Source organism: Chiloscyllium plagiosum, unplaced genomic scaffold (genome assembly GCF_037043375.1).
Source record: "Chiloscyllium plagiosum isolate Xiang-an unplaced genomic scaffold, Cpla_swu_hap1 HiC_scaffold_7, whole genome shotgun sequence".
NCBI lineage: Eukaryota > Metazoa > Chordata > Chondrichthyes > Orectolobiformes > Hemiscylliidae > Chiloscyllium > Chiloscyllium plagiosum.
In genome coordinates, this window is record NW_028270145.1 from 19,853,591 (window position 1) to 19,873,456 (window position 19,866).

At 37.3% G+C, this 19,866-nt stretch overlaps 1 protein-coding gene across 12 annotated transcripts in view; it reads left to right on the plus strand.

The window, feature by feature from the left end:
• hdac4 (histone deacetylase 4) overlaps positions 1–19,866 on the plus strand; it is a 528,171-nt gene that overhangs the window by 463,762 nt on the left and 44,543 nt on the right. For 10 of the 12 annotated variants that reach the window (XM_087988780.1, XM_087988779.1, XM_087988778.1 and 7 more), the window contains 5 exons: positions 5,724–5,844; positions 8,809–8,855; positions 13,420–13,527; positions 15,991–16,046; positions 16,443–16,530. In XM_087988780.1, the coding sequence (XP_087844906.1) occupies positions 5,724–5,844; positions 8,809–8,855; positions 13,420–13,527; positions 15,991–16,046; positions 16,443–16,530 (420 nt within the window). The remainder of the gene's footprint in view (positions 1–5,723; positions 5,845–8,808; positions 8,856–13,419; positions 13,528–15,990; positions 16,047–16,442; positions 16,531–19,866) is intronic. The other 2 variants (XM_087988782.1, XM_043693107.2) reach the window with 1 other exon arrangement.

Genomic DNA, 19,866 nt, shown 5'->3' on the forward strand with positions numbered 1-19,866 from the left:
TACTCAGCTCATTGGCTCATCTGATCAACATCCTGTTGTACTCTGAGGTAAACTTCTTTGCTGTCCATTACAATTTTGGTGTCGTCTGCAAACTTACTAACTGTGCCTTCTATGTTCATATCCAAATCATTTACATAAATGACCAAAAGCAGTACTGATCTTTTTGGCACACTACTGGTCGCAGGCTTCCAGTCTGAAAGGCAACGTTCGACCACCACCCTCTGTCTTGAACTTCAAGCCAGTTCTGTATCCAAATGGCTAGTTCTCCCTGTACTCCATGTGATCTAACCATGCTAACCGGTCTACCATGAGGAACCTTGTTGAACACCTTACTGAAGTCCATACAGATCACGTCCACTGCTCAGCCCTCATCAATCCTGTTCATTACTTCTTCACAAAACTCAATGAAGTTAGTAGGACATGATTTCCAATGCACAAAGCCATGTTGATTATCCTTGCCGTTCCAAATACATATAAATCCTGTCCCTCAGGGTTCCCGCCAACAACTTGCCTACCACTGCTGTTAGGCTCACCAGTCTATAGTCCCTTGGATTTTCTTTACCATCTTTCTTAAGTACTGGCACCACGTTAGCCAGTCTCCAGTCTTCCGACACCTCACCTGTGACTATTGATGATACAAACATCTCAGCAAGGGGTCTAGCAATCACTTCCCTAGCTTCCCACAGAGTTCTAAGGTACACCTGATCAGGTCCTGGGGATTTATCCACTTTTATGCATTTCAAGATATCCAGCACTTCCTCCTCTGTAATATGGACATTTTTCAAGATGTCACCATCTATTTCCCCACATTCTATATCTTCCATGTCCTTTTCCACAGTAAATATTGATGCAAAGTACTTGGTTAGTATCTCCCTCGTCTCCTGCAGTTCCACACATAGGCTGCCTTGCTGATCTTTGAGGAGCCCTATTCTTTCCCTAGTTACCTTTTTGTCCTTAATGTATTTATAAAATCCGTTTGGATTCTCCCTAACCTTATTTGCCAAAACTGTCTCATGTCCCCTTTTTGTTTACCTGATTTCCCTCTTAAGTATATTCCTACTGCCTTTCTAAGGATTCACTCAATCTATCCTGTCTACACCTGACAAACGCTTCCTTTTTCTTAACCAAAACCTCTCTTTCTCTGGTCATCCAGCATTCCCTGCACCTACCAGCCTTGCCTTTCACCTTAACAGGAATATACTGTCTCTGGTCTCTCGTTATCTCATTTTTGAAGGCTTCCTGTTTTCCAGCCGTCCCTTTACCTGCGAACATCTGCTCCCAATTAACTTCTGAAAATTCTTGCCTAATGCTGTCAAAATTAGCCTTCTTCCAGTTTAGAACTTCAACTTTTAGATCCAGTCTATCCTTATCCATCACTATTTTAAAACTAATAGAATTATAGTCGCTGTCCCCAAAGTGTTCCCCGACTGACTCCTCAGTCATCTGCCCTGCCTTATTTCCCAAGAGTAGGTCAGGTTTTGCACCTTCTCTAGTAGGTCTATCCACATACTGAATCAGAAAATTTTATTTTGCGCACTTAACAAATTCCTTTCCATCTCCATCCTTAACACCCTGGTAGTCCCAGTCTATGACTGGAAAGTTAAAATCCCCTACCATAAGCACTGTATTATTCTTACAGATAACTGCGATCTCCTTACAAATTTGTTTCTCACTTTGCCGCTGACTGTTGAGGGAATGTTCTTCCCATTCAGCACATGCACCAGTGTCCGCACATGTGCAACATCTGTGCTGGTTTTGAGCTGTTCTCTGGGTACACCAATGTGCGCATGCAGTAACTTCTGCATGGACAATGTCAGCACCGGTCTTCCTGTTATCCTGCGCATGTGCCAATGTCAGCTGTTGACAAAGCAGCTTTCTGTGAGAGGTACTGTACAGAGAACAGTTTTCTTACATTTTTTTAAAATGTACTGTGTTAAATTTACTTTTGTTAATAAATATGATTTCAATTTTCATTCAGGCTGTGCTATACTTTGCATTAGACTTTTGGATGACTTTTGAGTGATCGTGAATGATATTTTTACCGGTCTGCCCCTAACCCCATTTTTTCCACTGGCTGCATTATTTATATTAAAGTGATTCTCTCTTAAGCAAGGTTTCTCTGGCATTATAGGAGAACTACCTGTATGTATAAGCTTGCTTTACATCAAACAGAATCTTGGGATCTTAGCTAGCTTCTAGCACACACAAATGCTTTACAATGTGAGCTCAGCAATGATCTTAAATTAGTTTCTGGTGGAGCTTTGAGCACAGTCTAGATTATTTAATAAATTATTTCCAATAGCACAGTCACATTTAATGAAAGAGCTTGAACTCAGTGAAAACCTCTTCCTGTTTAATGCGGCATAAGGGCACCACAACATTGAACCCTTGTGCAAGCACAAATTAAAATAAAACAAAGAAATGCAGATGCTGGAGCTTTGAAACAATCAAAAACAGAAATTACTGAAGATTCTCAGCAGGCTTGGATGCTTTTATTAGATTAGATTACATTCCCCACAGTGTGAAAACAGGCCCTTCGGCCCAACCAGTCCACAACGACCCTTCGAAGTGTAACCCATTCCCTCTAACACTATGGGAAATTTAGCATGGCCAATTCACCTGACCTGCACATCTTTGGACTGTGGGAGGAAACAGGAGCACCTGGAGGAAACACATGCAAACACGGGGAGAATGTGTGCAAACTCCACACAGACAGTTGCCCAAGGCTGGAATCGAACCTGGGACCCTGGAGCTGTGAGACAGCAGTGCTAACCACTGAGCCACTGTGCTGCCCTTTTGTGGAGAGAAAACAGAGTTACTGTTTCAAATCTTGAGTCTTGTTCTGAAGAAGGATTGCTGGACTTGAACTGTTAACTCTGTTTTCTTCCAAAGATGCTGCCAGACCTGCTGAGTTTCTCCAGCACTTAGTTATTGTTTACAAGAACAAACTCATGTTCAGAGAGATTTCTGACATGTTTACCAACATCCTCAATTGTGCTACCAGACCATTTCTGTTTAATTTATAATGCGGCTATGTTGCAAATGAATATTATTCATGGTGAGTAATGAGGGCAAGATGAAAAGCTTCAATTAGTACATGTTGTGCAATCTTATGTCATAGGTGAAAAGTTGTTTTTTGAGTTATGTCCACATTGTGATGTTTATTATAGAAGATTCTTATGCATTCAGTTTTGTACTTATTTCAGCACTTTTTCCTGAATAAATTCCACTCTGCATATTTAAGTAAAACCGCATAGGCCCCCTGCTGTTTGCACCTCTGGTTAACAGCAAGATTTGTTTCATAGCTCGCAAGAAATCCAGTAACAGCAGGGGGCAGCAGGATTGTTAATGACAAAATCAGAGGATCACTAAAATTGATGAGCTATGTTTTTTGATATGTGAAGGTATTCTTTTAAAAGAGTGGGTATATTTCCAGTTTTGAATTCCTGAAATGATTGTTACCTGTTTCAAAAGCTAAAATACATTTAAAAGCAGAAACTTATGATGTTTGTTTCTTGGAAATTTGGTGATCCATACTGCCGTAAAATATTATAAATAGCTTATTAGAGCCAAATATGGTTTTTTTTCAGAAAAGACCCACTGAATGTGTTCTTGCCCTTCAACACATTTATTAACTTTACCACAAATATTTGCAGTACTTTTGCTTCCATTTGTCCAATTACACATTTCTGACATACTTCATTTAATTGTTTGGAACCACATCAATCAGGTTTTGGAATGTTGTCAACAGTATAGCAGTATATTTTATAAGTTAAGCCACAATTAAATCATGTACATGTAGCCCAGCTTTCTCTTGATAACATTCAGTATAATTATAGTGTATCTGCCATCCAATAAAAATTGCTGAGGCAAACAATATGTCGATGTTCAATGTGATAGCGAATGTCTTTACCTCCTAAGTGTATGTAAAAGCTACAAACTGAAACTTTGTCTCTCAGATAGTAGTAAATAAGCAGTATGTTTATTATAAATTCTGTCCACTTTTAGCAGAGATGTTAATCCATTTATAACAAGCAAGTTAACACTCCAATTAAAATTGTGGAGAGAGATACTTGGTGTGAGCATCCTAAGCATTCATTTGGAAACAACCCATGATGGCTTATGTGTGCCATTCTGGCAATAATGGACTTTGTTGTGGTCCTCCACAGCTGAGGTGCAATTTTTGGCTGTGACACTATTGTTATATGGGATTAATCTTGGATTAGTAAACTAATTTAGCTATGCTTTTACAATATGATAGTATCTGAATCAATTAACTAAACGATAGCTTTGCACTTCACTACAGTTACCGGCTAGTTTTATGTAACATATCAAGCTTTCGTTATTTTCATCATTGTCAATTTTTTTTTTGCTTCTCCCTTGGTGGATAATGATGGATGACAGAGATTAAAAGATAGCAATAAAAGTAATAATTGTTAATGAACTCCATAAAGATCAATAAATGTTGAAGAGAAATTTTAACTTCCAGCTAACAGTCAAATGACACGCCAAGACTTCACATTTTAAAACTTTTACTGAAACAAATAACCCAAAGAAATTAGACTTTAAGCTACAAAAGAGATCCCACATTTCACTTTAACACAGCTGAAAAGCTCCCACCAGATATGTTACACTGTGCCTTAAGTGGACACTTTAATAAACAAGTCTAAATTATTCTCAGCTCCTGGTGACTGTTTTCTTTTTTAATTGCCCAGTTGAGTATTTTACAATCCCTTAACTGACTTTCACTGTGAGAGTTATGCTGTGGATTCTTTCCTTCTAGTTCCTAGAAGCTGGTGAGTCTACCAGCTTCCTTTAAATCCTCCAAAAATCAAGCTTCAATCTGGACATGAGTTCAGCAAGGTGAACCCATGTTCTGCAAGGTGAATGATAGAATCAGCATTTTCTCTGCCTATCTGATTGTCTGTCTCTTCCTCTCCACTTCTCAGATGAATAGACACAGCGCTAAACAAAAACTGTAAATTATTGCCTGCTTGTAATATTCATGATTTGGAGATGTTGGTGTTGGACTAGGGTGTACAAAGTTAAAAATCACACAGCACCAGGTTACAGTCCAACAGGTTTATTTGGAAGCACGAGCTTTCGCAGTGCTCCAAAAGCTAGTGCTTCCAAATATACCTTTTGGACTGTAACCTGATGTTGTGTGACTTTTAACTTTGTAATATTCATGGATTTATAGAGAAGCTTGTGACCTCATATCAAAAATGGCTCCCTCTCCCCCAAGGCAACAGAAAACACATTAGCTTTGTATTTAAGTAAAACTATTTGGCCAACTTCAATCCCAGTTCCTTTCCATCTTAAAAATAGATGGATAGTTTGTAGCACTGCTGTTCACAGCTCAATACCAATAAGACCTTTTAGCGACTTCGAAAGATCTCGGTCTGTAGTCATTGTCCCTGAGCATTAATACATTGCACCTTCTGCTCAGTAAAACAATCTGAGTCTTCCTCAGGGTTATTATCAGGCAGACTTCAGAAGATGTAACATGGCCCCCTTAATTTATTTTTGATTGAAATATACAATCCCAAAATATTATAATCTTTAACTGTACGATAATATCCTTAAACATATTCTATAAACTTCATAATGTTAACATAACTGTTGAAAATAGTTTTGTTGATTTATGTTAAACTGACTAATCTTTGCCTTCACTTTATAATTTTATGTACTGTGCTTATATTTTAAATGTTATTTTTCTGTAGTGTATCAGAGGAAGAAAAGCATCTCTGGAGGAGCTACAGGTCGTCCATTCGGAGCAGCATGCATTACTTTATGGCACAAACCCACTGAACAGACAGAAGCTTGACAGTAAGAAACTGCTAGGTACAGCGCAGTTCACTCCTCTTTACCTTTTGATGCAGCCTTGCAGGAATAATAATTATATCCCAGTTATTAGTTTGGTAGTGATATAATAACAGTAAATACTGAAATAAGAGATGAATTCCAAAAACATTTTTTATCCTTCCGTCACAATAGTTTCAACACTTAACCAGTAACAACAGCATTCTGTTTAAAAGTATTAAGTTCTCTAATTTGCCTGTTTGTTTTAAAGGGTTTTTGAGGAGCTACCTGCACTTAATAGATGTTCTTGTTATGCATGTCACATTGTCCTTTCTTGGTTTAAATGTAATCCAGCTGGGTTGCATGCAGGAGTATGATCTCCCGGTGGGGAACTTTAACACTTTAAGCAGTTAGCAAGTTGAAAAATGAGTCTTCTCTCTGGGTTGGGAAATCTCAGTCCATACATTGTTTCTGAAATAATAATTAAACTTGCAGTAATAAAGCAAGGTTGTATGTTTTTGTGTTCTTTTAAAATTGTTTCTAAATTTAAAATTATAATTTTAGCTAGAATCTTACAAACTCTGAATGCTATTCTGTCATTTTCCCATATCTTTCTTTCCATTTCAGTTTTCTTGCTGCACTCAGATTTTTAAATTATTTCATTTTTCATTTTACTTTCTCTTCAAAAACTTTAAAAGTACTTCAGGCCTGTTACAATCCAGCTCTATTTTGACAGTTGGCATAATTACAGAGGAGGTTCACGAGGTTGATTCCGGAGTCGAGAGGGTTGGCTAATGAGGAGATATTGAGTAGACTGGGACTATACTCACTGGAATTTATAAGAATGGGAGGGGACCTTATAGAAACATATAAAATTATGAAGGGAATAAATATGGTAGAAGCAAGAAGCTTGTTTCCATTAGTTGGTGAAAGTAGGACAAGGGACCATAGCCTCAAAATAGGGAGAGCAGATTTAAGACTGAGTTGATGAGAAACTTCTTCACCCAAAGGGTTGTGAATCTGTGGAATTCCCTGCCCAATGAAGTAATTGAGGTTATCTCGTTGAATATTTTCCAGGCAAAGATAGACCTTTGAACAGTAATTAAGGGTTATGGTGAGAGGACAGGTAAGTTAACCTGAGTCCACAAAAAGATCAGCCATGATCTTATTGTATAGTGGAACAGGCACAACGGGCCTGATGGTCTACTCCTGCTCCTATTTCTTATGTCCTTAGAAGTTGCAAGAAGTGTAGTTGCTGTTTGACAAGCTGTAAAAACAGGCCTAAAAGTTAGCCTTTCAGCCAATCAGAAACAAACTGTATGTAAAGCTTGACAAGACTAAAGGATTATTATCAAGTGAGTAAAAGCGTTCGTGTCTTCGGAAGTTGTGTGCACCCAGACGATTTAATTTATCTAAGGTGTTGTAAGGTATTAAGCAGCAACCTTTTTTCCTAACTTAGATATGGTTAAAATATGGGACTTCTCAATCAAAAGTGATCTTTTATTGAATTTATTTATTTGAATTTCAATGATTTAAAATAAATTTGGACACAATATAACATATATTGTATGCATAAGTTGTTGAGTACTTCAGGGAATAGCTGCCACACAACAGCCACAACTTTCATTTATGTACGCCCATTAATACGTTATTTCCAAGGTGGTTCGTAAGAATGCATGAAGCAATATTTGACACCTAAAGTGATAATAGGGCAAATAATTAAAAACTCTACCTGAAGAAGTTGGTTTTAAGGAGAAAAGAAAGGTGAAGAGACTTAAGGTCAGAGTTGCAGAGCTTAGGATTTTAAACAGCTGAAGGCACAAGCATCAGTGTGGCAATGAAAATTTGGGATGTTGAAGAGGTCAGAATTAAACCTTAGAAGTATTTCATATGACTAGCAAAATAGGGGTGAGACTAGAGAGGGATTTGAGAACAAGGATTAGAATTTTTAAATCAACCTTTGCTAAACTAGGAGTTAATGAGTCAGCAACCCCCAGTGCTCATCTTCATGTAAGAAGGTATCAAGGATAGATCTTAACTAAATTCAACACTGCAGAAATTGGAAGAAAAGCCATTGCAGGTGATACACTACTTAGACCTTAGCTGGAGTATTGTGCACAGTTCAGAGTGGCTCACTTTAGTCAGAATATGAGTGCATTGGAGAAAGTTTAGAAGGGTTTACAGGAATGAATCCATGGATGAGAAACTTCAGTTATGAAGGTAGATTGGAGAAGTTGGTCCTGTTTTCCTTGGAAAAGCAAAGGCTAAAAAAGAAATTTGATCAAAGTTTTCAAAACCATAAAAGGCTTGGACAGAGTAAATCGGGTGAAATTGTTACCCTTAATAAAAGGTTCAAGAACAAGATATAAGGATATCACCAGTTATAAAGTAATTTGCAACGAAATACTAATGTGATGCAAGTAGTTTGGGTCCAGAATGCACTCCATCAGTGTGAGGTGGAAACATATTCATTTGAGGTATTCATGATAGCATCCTATATGGCTTACTTATAAGTCTACATTAAGGAATCATGCATTATAGTTTTTCAGGAAATTAGGTTATTTCTGTTGTGGTAGGCAGTAAAGAAAAAGCGCTTTGTTCCTTGCTGCTTTTGAAATCAATGTGTTTAGGTGTGAATCCAGAATCTCCTGGAGGTTCAAACATCTGTTACATTACAATTTTTTTCAGTTTCTATCTTGATTTGAACTGTATGTAGGCTGTGAACCAATTGTTTCCAGTAATCAATAAAATAAACTGTGAGAAAGAAAAATTATTTCAAAAACGCTAGCACAGTGAATAAACTGTGAAGAACTATTTCAGCGATAAAAGTTTTGCAAGGGCCCAAGAGGCCAGTAAAGGGATTAACACAGCATTAGTAGGAATACACCTTGCAGAAGTTTGTATTTGTAATTCCCATTATTGAGTTGTGATTACAACATTTCTGCAAACATTATAATTTATCTTGGTACTATTAACTAAATGCTCTTTTTAAATATCATTCTGCAGGTTCTGTCACTCCAATGTTTGTTATGCTTCCTTGTGGCGGTCTTGGAGTAAGTCTTTTTTTTACCTTTTTAAAATGTGTAAATAATGTCTTATTTGTTCTTTCCATTTTAGCAGCAACATAAATTGTTGCTTTGACTTCTACTCAGCACATAATTGAGAACAGATGTCCCCCTATAAACAGGAATTCAAGGTTTGCTGTACTAAGAGTGTTGGCTAAACCACAATTGAAATATGTGTGACATTGTTCAGGGAACAGATTCAGAGAAATTGAATGATGGCTGAAGTAGTACTCCTTAGAGCAGGTACTTGCAAAGTTGCACAGAGCTGGTGGGATATGTACTCACTCCATAAATCCTTGATTCCACCACACAGCTTGATTCACTTTGTCAATGTGAAAAATTGTTTTGCCAGCCTTATGGTGGCACAAAATTTGTCCTGTTATTTTGCAGCCAATGCAGATCAACAAAACTTGCTACATGGACACAGTTGTTTTCAAGCCTCCCTTAGCCACAGATGATGTTTGGCAATGGAAGGAAATAAAAGAAATTCATTTTTTCCTGCTAAGTTGGATACAGATCAGATTCATCCTCGGTATTTCATTGAATAACCATTACAATATTCATCTTTGACTGTATCAGCAGTCTGTTTGACTGTTGGAAATAGCACAGTTGATAATGTCAGCACCAGCATCAACAAATACACACTTTGCAAAATGATTGCTGATTTAAAATCCCCTGTACATGTCCCGATTTTCTCTTTCCCAAGTAAAAGCTGCTGAAACCATATATCATGTATATTATTGCCTCAGCTGAGTTAATATAAGTTAACACCAATCAGGGATCATTTGTGTGATATGTATGGCCCAGACATTTCATGGGTGTTTTACGTTATGCAATTACAGAAGCTATATTGTGTCTTAAGATAAAATAAAATTGACAAATTCAATAGTTAATTGGTCTCCACGTTACTTTGTTCAGTGTGAGAATGTACTATAGTTTTCTAAATTCTCCATGAGCACTTAAGAACCCTGGCTTGTTCTAAGATTCTGATTATAGTGCAACAATTTTGCTTTATGCTGAATGTGTTGGTCAAAATATTTAACAAATGTATGTGGCACTCATGCTCCCTTCTAATTGATTAGAATTGTTACAGCAATAATTTTGGATACCAAATGTTTTAATGCAATGTGTTGTTTTGACTGGTTGAGATCAGTGTTGTTTTTGTCCCATGATAGTTTATCTGTTTGATTGAATGTACTTAGAATGCTGCCAACAGTTATCAAAACCTAGTGCTGTTTTTCAAGTTTTCATTTTTTAAAAAAGTTTCTTAATTTTGCTTCAACAAATAGTGTTCATAACCAGTATTTGACACACTGGGTTGTTTTGTAAGGCAAGTGACTCAGTGGTAATTTTTTTCTGAATTGTGAATGAAAGAACAGAATAGTGGTACAATGTCAATTTGTTGCAACAGTGTGAGTTTCCCAGAGCTAGCGTTTGAGTTCTGTTAATCTGCTTAATAAACAAAAGAATTGAAGGAAGCACAAAGACCATACAAATAGCACTGGACTCAGTGTGCGTGTGAATGGAAGTAGGTCCAACATGTGTTTTTATGTTGAATAGTTTACTCGCATACAGCTACATTGTGGTTTCACTTAACACTAGATCCTTGTTATCTACATGACAAATAGTTCTTGACATTTTTTCAGTGCTTTTGTTTTTTTTATTTAAGGCACAAGGCACAATACACTTGATGAAATACAGACATGTCCAAATAGTTAATAGAAATGGAGCAAATAGTTTCAAGTTTTCTTTTTATTTCGCATTATTTTGCAGTTACATGGTAAGAACACGTGTACTTGTCAACATATTTATGACTGGGTTTTACGGTTCTGTTGACAAACCCTGCAATTCTGCTACTCGTATCTCTCTCATGTTGGTCCTGTTGACCCGTTTTCTCTTGGCCTCTCCATTTTCTCCATCTTCCTTATTTATGCTCCATTCTAGTTTTGTAGGCTGCAAAATAAATGCTGTCAGCTGAATTGTTGAGGCAGACCACAGCCAGATAACATCTCTGCCAGCCTCTGACCCTCATCCAAAGTCTGAATATTCATTACAAGTGTTTATTTTCTTAATTTAGCACGTTGTGTCAGTAAAATGGTGAAAATTGAGAATTTACGAAACAAGACGACACTTACAAAATAGCTCCTCATTTACTAAACCAATTCATGCTTACTGACAGCAATAGTCACACACTTCAGTTATGTTGTTAGAACATCTGTAGAGGCTCTCCAAACCAGCCTTCCATTTTCCACCCTTTGATCATTTAAACTCATACAAAACTTCGGTTGGCCACTTCCTAATGAACAGCAAGGTCTGTTCACCTATTGTCTGAGTGCTCACTTGACTATTTTGACACCCGTTTGGCCTTGCTTCATCTTTAAAATTCATCTCCTTACTTTGAAATCTGCCTCTTCCCATGGTCTATCCACCCTGAGCTCTGGAAAATCCTCCTGAACGGCTCAAACTCTCTATCTCTCTTTCCTCCCTTAAGGTGCTCCCACTAGCTGGAAAAGTAAGTTATAATGAAGAAATAAGAAATTTACAAATGGATGTGGAAGATCAGATGAATGGGCTAAAATTTGGCAGATAGCATTTAAAATGGATAAGTGTGAGGTTATCCATTTTAATTAGAAGAATAGGAAGGCAACTTATTATTTAAATGGAGAGAAAATTCAAAATGCTCCAGTGCCAAGAGTTCTAGCTTATATTAATCACAGAAAATTAAATGCAGGTACAGTAAATAATAAGGAGCAAGTGAGGACTGCAAATGCTGGAGATCAGAGTCGAGAGTGTGGTGCTGGCAAAGCACAGCAGGCCAGACAGCATCCGAGGAACAGGCGAATCATCATTACGGACATAAGCCCTTCATCAGGAGGCTGATGAAGGGATTATGCCCGAAACGTTGATTCTCCTGCTCTTCGGATGCTGCCTGACCTGCTGTGCTTGTCCAGCACCACACTCTTGACAATAAATAATAAGGAAGGCAAATGGAATTTTGGCATTTAATGCTAAAGGAATGGAGTAAACAAGTAGGGAAGTATTGTTGCAACTGTACAGTGAGATCCTTGTGAGATTACATCAAGAGTACTATGTACTGTTTTGGTTCCCTTACTTGAGAAAGGATACCATTGCATTGGAGGTAGTTCTGAGATGAAAGACTTGTCTTTTGAGGAGAGATTAAGCAATTTAAGCCTGTACTCGGTAGAAGTATAGACGAATAATAGGGAATCTAATGGAGGTGTATAAGATGCTAAAGTGGATTGATAAAGTAAATGTGGAGTGTGTAGTTCCCTTTCTGGGCAACCTAGAATGAGAGGTCTAGGCTAAAGGATGACAGATTGAAAACATAGATGAGGAGGAATTACTACTTTAAAAGTGCTGTGAATCTGTGAAGACCACTATCCCAGAGTGCAGTGGAGGCCAGGACACTGAATAAATTGAAGGAGACGATAGACAAATTTTTAATTAGTAAGTGATTAAAGGGTTATGAGGAGTGGTCAGAAAAGTGGATTGAAGCCAAGATGCAACGTATTGAATGGCAGAGCAGACTTGAGGGCCTGAATTGCTGATTCCTGCTCCTAGTTTTAAATTCTTACGTTTCTCTATGATGCAAACTGAAGCCTGAATTTAAGTCATTGTAATCAAATTCTTAAAGTTACTTTGGAAAATAAAATTGCAATGTAATATATCATTATTGCACAAAAGGAGGCTATTCAACCCACTCAGTCTGTACTTTACAGTGAAATTACACCATCAAGCCGTTCATTTTAATTCAAACAATTGTTGGCTTGAAACAAATGAATGGTATTAGACTAACTGCCATAAATAGCAAGTTTCCACCATTGCAGGATATTTCTGTTTGTGTGCATATGCAACCTTAGTCCCTAGGATAATTAATTTTTCATATGATGTACCATATATGTGTTCTACACAAAAGATATTTGCTTATGGATTTCAGTACTGCTTTAGCATAGGTTGAAGTTTCATTTAATATCTCAACGCCAAATTATTCAATTACTTTATAATCACTTATTACTGAGGAGGTGCGGGAACAAAATTATCTTGGTATCCAGTCAAAGTTGAAGAGTGTGGTGCTGGAAAAGCACAGCTGATCAGGCAATGTCCGAGGAGCAGGAGAGTCGATGTTTAGCGCATCAGCTCTTCATCTGGAAGAACCACATCCTTTTATCCAGTCAGAGCTGCCATTATTGCATTTTACAATTAAATATCAATAATATTATTCCATATTATTATTGCAAGTACAAGATTTACAGTTTCTAGGTTAAAATCTTGGCTTGCACATTTACCATACTAAATTTTGGATTTTATGTGTTGAATGCTTGTTTCAAACCCTTTTGGAAGGAGCCTCATGCTGGATACCTGAACACCATGCCCACTATTTTGTACAGCTCTGATATCCTGACTATTTTTATATAACCACTGTATTCTATTAATTGTTAACTCTATTTTAAGGGGAGCATTGTCCACAACAAATCAGAAGGACCCGTATTATATGTAATACCATTTAATAAGAGTTTTTTTTGATTGTTAGGTTGACAGTGATACAATTTGGAATGAGATACATTCATCCAGTGCTGCACGCTTAGCAGTGGGCTGTGTGATTGAACTTGTTTTCAAAGTGGCGACTAAGGAATTAAAGGTAAGTCTTTTTCATCGTTGAAGTAATAACTGTCAACTGGGAAAAGGGAAGTTCACCTGGATGTAGAAAATTATGCCATTGGAGCCAGGACAATGAATAAAAGCATTAACAAATTCTTAATAATAATGTTTTTCATAATCCAGCTCAAATTACTTTTGCATCCTTTCATGTTCTTGATAATTTGGGATGTTTGTGTTAACTATGGCTCAGTGGTAACATTCTGTAACAGGGTCTTGCGAGTTCAGGCCCCACTCCAAATATTTGCGCACATAATCCATGATAACACTTCGAGCAGGACAAGGGAGCACTGTCCTATTGGAGATTATTTAAATGAGCCATTAACCTAAAGCCCTGTCTGCCCCCTCATGTTGGTGTAAGCGATTCCATGACACGATTCAAGAAGAACACTAGAGTTGCCCCCAACCCCCCATTATCCTGCTAATGTTTATCCCTTGGCGAATGCCTAAAAACCAGTTCTGATCAGTATCACTTTATTTTTGGGACATTGTGTGAAAATTGGCTGCTGTGTTTTCTACATTACATGCGTAACTATACATAATTACCTATAAAGCAATTTAGGTTGTCGTAATTTCATAAAAGGTGCTATATAAATGTATTCATTGCTTTCTGTCACTTAAAGCATGCAGCTTGCAATATGGAATAGCCTCGACCAGGCCTGTGATTGTTGATGCACATAATTCATTTTGGCGAGATCAGAATCAAAGTTAGGATTGTCACAGATCCACCTGTAATATACTATAAAAGAGCAAAATGATTGACTTCGCTTGAATTTATACAGCATCTTTTTTGTCTAAAGGACATCTCAAAGTACTTCACAGCAAATAAATACTTCCGAAGTGTAGTCACTGTAATGGAAAATTCTCTTTAGACGTAGTGTCACAGAAAGATCAGCACAGAAGGAACCCATCAGGTCTGTCCTGTTTGTGCTAGTTCTTTGAAGGAGCAATCATGCTCACCTCTGCTTTGAAGTTCTTCATCCTCAGGTAGCTATACAACTGTATTTTCAAATTATTTTTAAGAATCAGCGATCTCCACCTTTGCGGATAGATCCCAAAAAATCTGAGAGAGAAAAAAGATGTCCTGTCTTCTAAATCCTTGTCAGTAATTTTCAATGCATGAACTCTAGTCATTCACCAACATGTCAGAGGGATAATTTTTTTTTTCTGAATTTCTTTTCAAGCCAGAAGGATTATGCAACATTTTCTGAATCGCAATAAGTTTTTTAAAAAATAAGTTTACTTATCCTACAGCTGGCACCATTATCTAACGTAACTTGACTCTGGCAAAGTAAGGTTATGTTGCTAAGTGAAAGGAATTTCAGAAATCCATCTATAAATAAGAAATCTACACCTTGCAGTGCATCCATTTAAAAAAAAAACATGTTATTACTCTATGAGCTAAATTGCTGTGATCGTAAGATTGTTTTTCTTTATCTTTCTGAATGCGCATTAATACCATAATTGAACGTTTTTGTGCACCATTGTTGAGTCTTTGCGAATTGCTCGATTGACATAATAGGGAAAATTAGTCTTGGCTAGTTGCCTAAAATGGGTGAAAGTTAATTTTGCACCCCATTTTGTACATTAAAGCCCATTTCAATTTTCCCTGAAAACTAAGTAGCTAGCTAAACCACTTCAAAGAGGTATAAAAAATAGTCACCCACATTGGTGTAGAACTGAAGTTATATATAGGCCTGCCCAGGTAAGCTTTGTTCCACCTGTATTGATGTCAGTTTTGTTTTAAGCATATGCAAATTTGTCAGCCTGCCATGATTTGAACCCACAGTGTTTGCATTATTAATCCAGACTTCTGGATTGTTAACAATTGGCTACTGAATTGGAGGAATTTGGAAATATCTTTTATAACTTTGGTTAATTTGGAATAGACTCATTTTCTACAACTTGTACCATTTTTCTCTGAATCCTCATTTTAATTGGAAATTGTGCTCCTGTTTTTGCTGAGGCACTGGACCTCATTTAACCATTTTTTCTCATAATTAAGCTGAAGCATTTTATCAACTCTTCTATGCATTTAAATAATGAGTGTAATTATGTTTGAGACAAATTATTTTGTCCCTTATCTTGCTCATTACCTCTCTCTTTTCCTGAAGAGACTTGCTGGGTTTACATGCATACCACTTGCCCTCCAATGTATTGCCCAAATGGCTGAGGGTTACTGAAGTGGAGTGTACCAACCCTACTGTTCCTCCACTTAAAAGCATCTAACTTAACTCTGATCAAATCTGCAAATTTCTGTTCTCTTTTGCTGATCTCTTAGTTATTGTCATGACCGATTGAAATGTCAGAAGAGCTCAATATAAGTAGTAAAATCTGTTATTTGATGTTCTGCTCTATATTTAAATGCCAGATTTGATTGAAAGTACCAGTGCATCCGTGCAAATTGTATCTTGTACTGAATTATATAAATGATGGTGTTTTGCAGAATGGATTTGCAGTTGTAAGGCCTCCTGGACACCATGCAGAAGAGAGCACACCAATGTAAGTTAACTGTTTTAGTCCTCCCCAGTGAGAACAAAACTACTACTTACACAACAGCACTGTGAAAATACATCTTGTATGAACTGCAATAGTTCAAGAACCTTGCTCACCACCACCACTTTAAATGCAATTAGGGATGGGCAATAAATGTGGGCCTCACCAACAATGTCCAAATCCATTAACTAGATTTTAAAAATACTCACCTGCTTTTCTGGAGTAGTTTGTATGTAATTGGTAACATATGAGGTTCAGAGCAAAAGCTGGTGAAAATTTGTCCCTACTGTGCTTTTCCTTCTGATGATAAATGAGTGAAAGAATGCAGATGATTAGAATCAGGAACATTGCTATTAACCATTTCCCTTTTTTTCTCCTCTTTCCCACTTCTCTTATCTCCAGGGGATTCTGCTACTTCAATTCTGTGGCCATTGCTACTAAACTCCTCCAGCAGAGGTTGAATGTCAGCAAAATCCTTATAGTGGACTGGGTGAGTAAACCACCAAAGCAAGGCACACATAAGGGAAAAGTTATTTCTTCTTCTGCTTTCCAACCCTTCTTTAATTTAACTCCAATACTGCAGCATATTCTTATTTCGGGGCATATCTTTTGGTGTTACAGTATGTTGATCTCGTTTGACCATTTTAGTTGCAGCTTTGAAAATATTTTAATTGCTGTTTAAGTTTGTATTTAATGTTGATCTTCTGTTGAGTTTGGAATCATTTTTTGTTCATATTCTAATTAAGTCAGCAAACTATGCCACAGATTTCAATTTGAGCATGCCTTCCCTTGACAGAATAGTGGAGCAGTGAAGAACTATGATTTCTGAGGTGAGAAAAGATGAGGGAAAAAATAAGACCACAAGATATAGAAGCAGAAGTAGGCCATTCAGTCCATTAAGTCTGCTCCACTATTCAATGAAATCATAGCTGATCTGATAATCCTCATCTCCATCTTCCTGGCCTTCCCTATAATCCTCGATTCCCTTACTGATTAAAAATCTGACCAACTCAGCCTTGAAATATACTTAATGAACACCCTGTGGTAAAGAATTCCAAAGATTTACTGCCCCTGACAGAAGAAATACTTCCTCATCCCTGACTTAAATGTGCAACCCCTTATTCTGAGCTAATGTCCTCTGATGCCAGATTCTATAACAAGAGGAAACAACCTTTCCGCACCTGCCCTGTCAAGTACCTGAAGAATTTTGTTTGTTTCAATAAGGTCGCTTCTCATTCATCTAAATTCCAATGAGTACAGGCCCAACCCATTCATTCTATTCTCAGAAAGCCGTTCCTCCATATCTGGTATCAGCCTAGTGAATTTCCTCTGGACTGCCTCCAATGTCAGTATAATCTTTCCTTAGATAGGGGGTCCAAAACTCTTCACAGTATTCTAGGTGTGTACTGACTAGTATAGTTTTAGTTTTAATAAACTATACTTTTAGCATAACCTCCCTAATCTTATAGTCCATTCCCATTGAAATAAAGGTCAACATTGTATTTGCCTTCCCTATTGCCCGCTGAACTCTTTCTGCTTCATGATTATCATTATGGTCAGGGGTTCTCAAATCCATCTGTTCTGTTGCTTTCTGCAGTTTTCTAATAAATAATATTCATCTCCTCTTCCACCTTATATTATCCCATATTGTATTCTGTATGCCAAGTTTTTGCCTGCTTGCTTCACCTGTCTGTATCCCTCTGCCTTTGTCTTTGTCTCATCTCACCACTTGCCCTTCCAACTATTGTGTCATCTGGAAACTTGACTATGGTACATTCACTTCAAAAGGAAGTGAACATATTTAAGTGTTGCTGCCTGCTTTCCCCCATATGTTCCATTGCTCAGTCACAGAAACGTTTATGGGAGCAAATTTCACCTGGTGATGATCTGGTGGAGTGATTTGCCACTTGTTGAGATCAATGTGATTAAAATAGGTGAGTTCTACAATGGGGTCTACTGGAATAACACCCTGGGGTTAAGGTGAAAATACAAAAGAACGTATGTGGCAAGGGCAAGAGATGGATCTGTGGCTTAGGCCAACTGCTATGCCTGATGGTGTTAGAGTTGGGCTGAATGATAAAGGAAAGATGGGAAGAAGCACAAGTAGAAAATTAGTATTTTTGTATTCAATTCCTTATTTGACTTTGTAACCAACTTTGTAACTCTGATTCTATTAAAAGAATCAAAATGAATTTCAAGACATAAATTATTAATTCATTCATTCTTTGTAATAAAAGAATTATTTCAGACAGCATCTGTAAAGAGAAACAGTTAATGTTTCACATCATCATTCTGATGAAAGGTCATCTTGACCTGAAATGTATATGGTTTCTCTCTATAGATATGCTGCCTGACATGTTGAATTTTTCTAGCATGTTATGCTTTTAATTCCAATTTCCAACATCCACATACTTTCCCAGGGTGTTATTCTTATAGAGCCCATTGTAGAACTCACTAATTTTAATCACACTGATCTCAACAAGTGGCAAATCACTCCACCCGGTCACCACCAGGTGAAATTTGCTCCCATAGTCTACCATTTCTCACTAATACTTAAGTGATTTCATGCAAGTTTAAAATGGAATTCATATGCATCAAGGCAAGTTTACTGGTGAAATGTGCATTTGATGCTAAAAATAGAATTATTTAGACTATTTGGTCAATTGTAATAAACAATGGTTGAGTGCACGCAAACTATTAAAATAGTGCTCTAATGTCAGTTATGTCAAGTCCAGTAAATCAATATATTGTCTTTATTTGTCAAAAAAGTTTTACCTTGTTGGATATTACAGTGATGACTGCCAGTACTAGTGCTGTACTGTCTTAATATAGTGCTTCATTGTAGAGCTGCAAAACACTTGGATCTGTCCACACCACCACATGATGAATACTGGACTTACTCAGGCTGTATTGAGTACAAATTTCTGCAAGAGAGAAGGATTTTTGGTTTGAAGTTCACCCTAGATAATTCAGAAGCAGGTTTACCAGAGACCTAAGGCATGGTCATTTGTTTGTATTGTATCAGCAGTGTAATTGTTTGGAGAAAATAATTAGAAAGTAAGATCCATGTTTAAAGCAAATAAATGTTTGTATAGTCTATTTAATACAACTGTTGGGCTTGCCATCAGGAAGAAATGGTGTTGAAGCAATTTTACACAGCATGGAAATAGACCCAACTCGTCCATGTCGAGGAAGTTTTCCAAACTAATCTAGTCGCATTTGCTTGTGTCTGGCCATATCCCTCTAACCCTTTCCCATTCATGTATCTACCTTTCAAATGTTGTAACTGCACCTGCATCCATCACGCCCTCTGGCAGTTCATTCCACATATAAACCATCCTCTGTGAAAAAAGTTGCCTCTCCTCCTTTTTAGATCATTCTCCTCTCACCTTAGAATTACTCCCTCTAGTGTTGAACTTCCCAACCGAGGAAAAAGAAATGTGCTATTCACCTTATCTATGCCCCTTCAAGATTTTATAAACCTCTAAGGTCACCCCTCAGACTTTGACGCTCCAGTGAAGAAAGTCCCAGTTTATCCAGCCTCTCTTTATCATTCAAACCCTCCAGTCCCAGATACATTCTTGCAAATCTTTTCTGAACCCCTTGTAATTTAATAAATCCTTCCGAGAGCAGGCAGCCAGAACTGTACACAGTACTCCAAATGTGGCCTCAGTGTCCTGTATAACCACAACATGACATCCTAACTCCTACACTCAATGGCCTGAGCGATATTTTAGACACAAATTAACTCTGATCCAGATTTAAAAACAAATCTGGAATTTTATTTCTCAAACTTGACCATCAATTTGCTGTCTAAAATTGTACA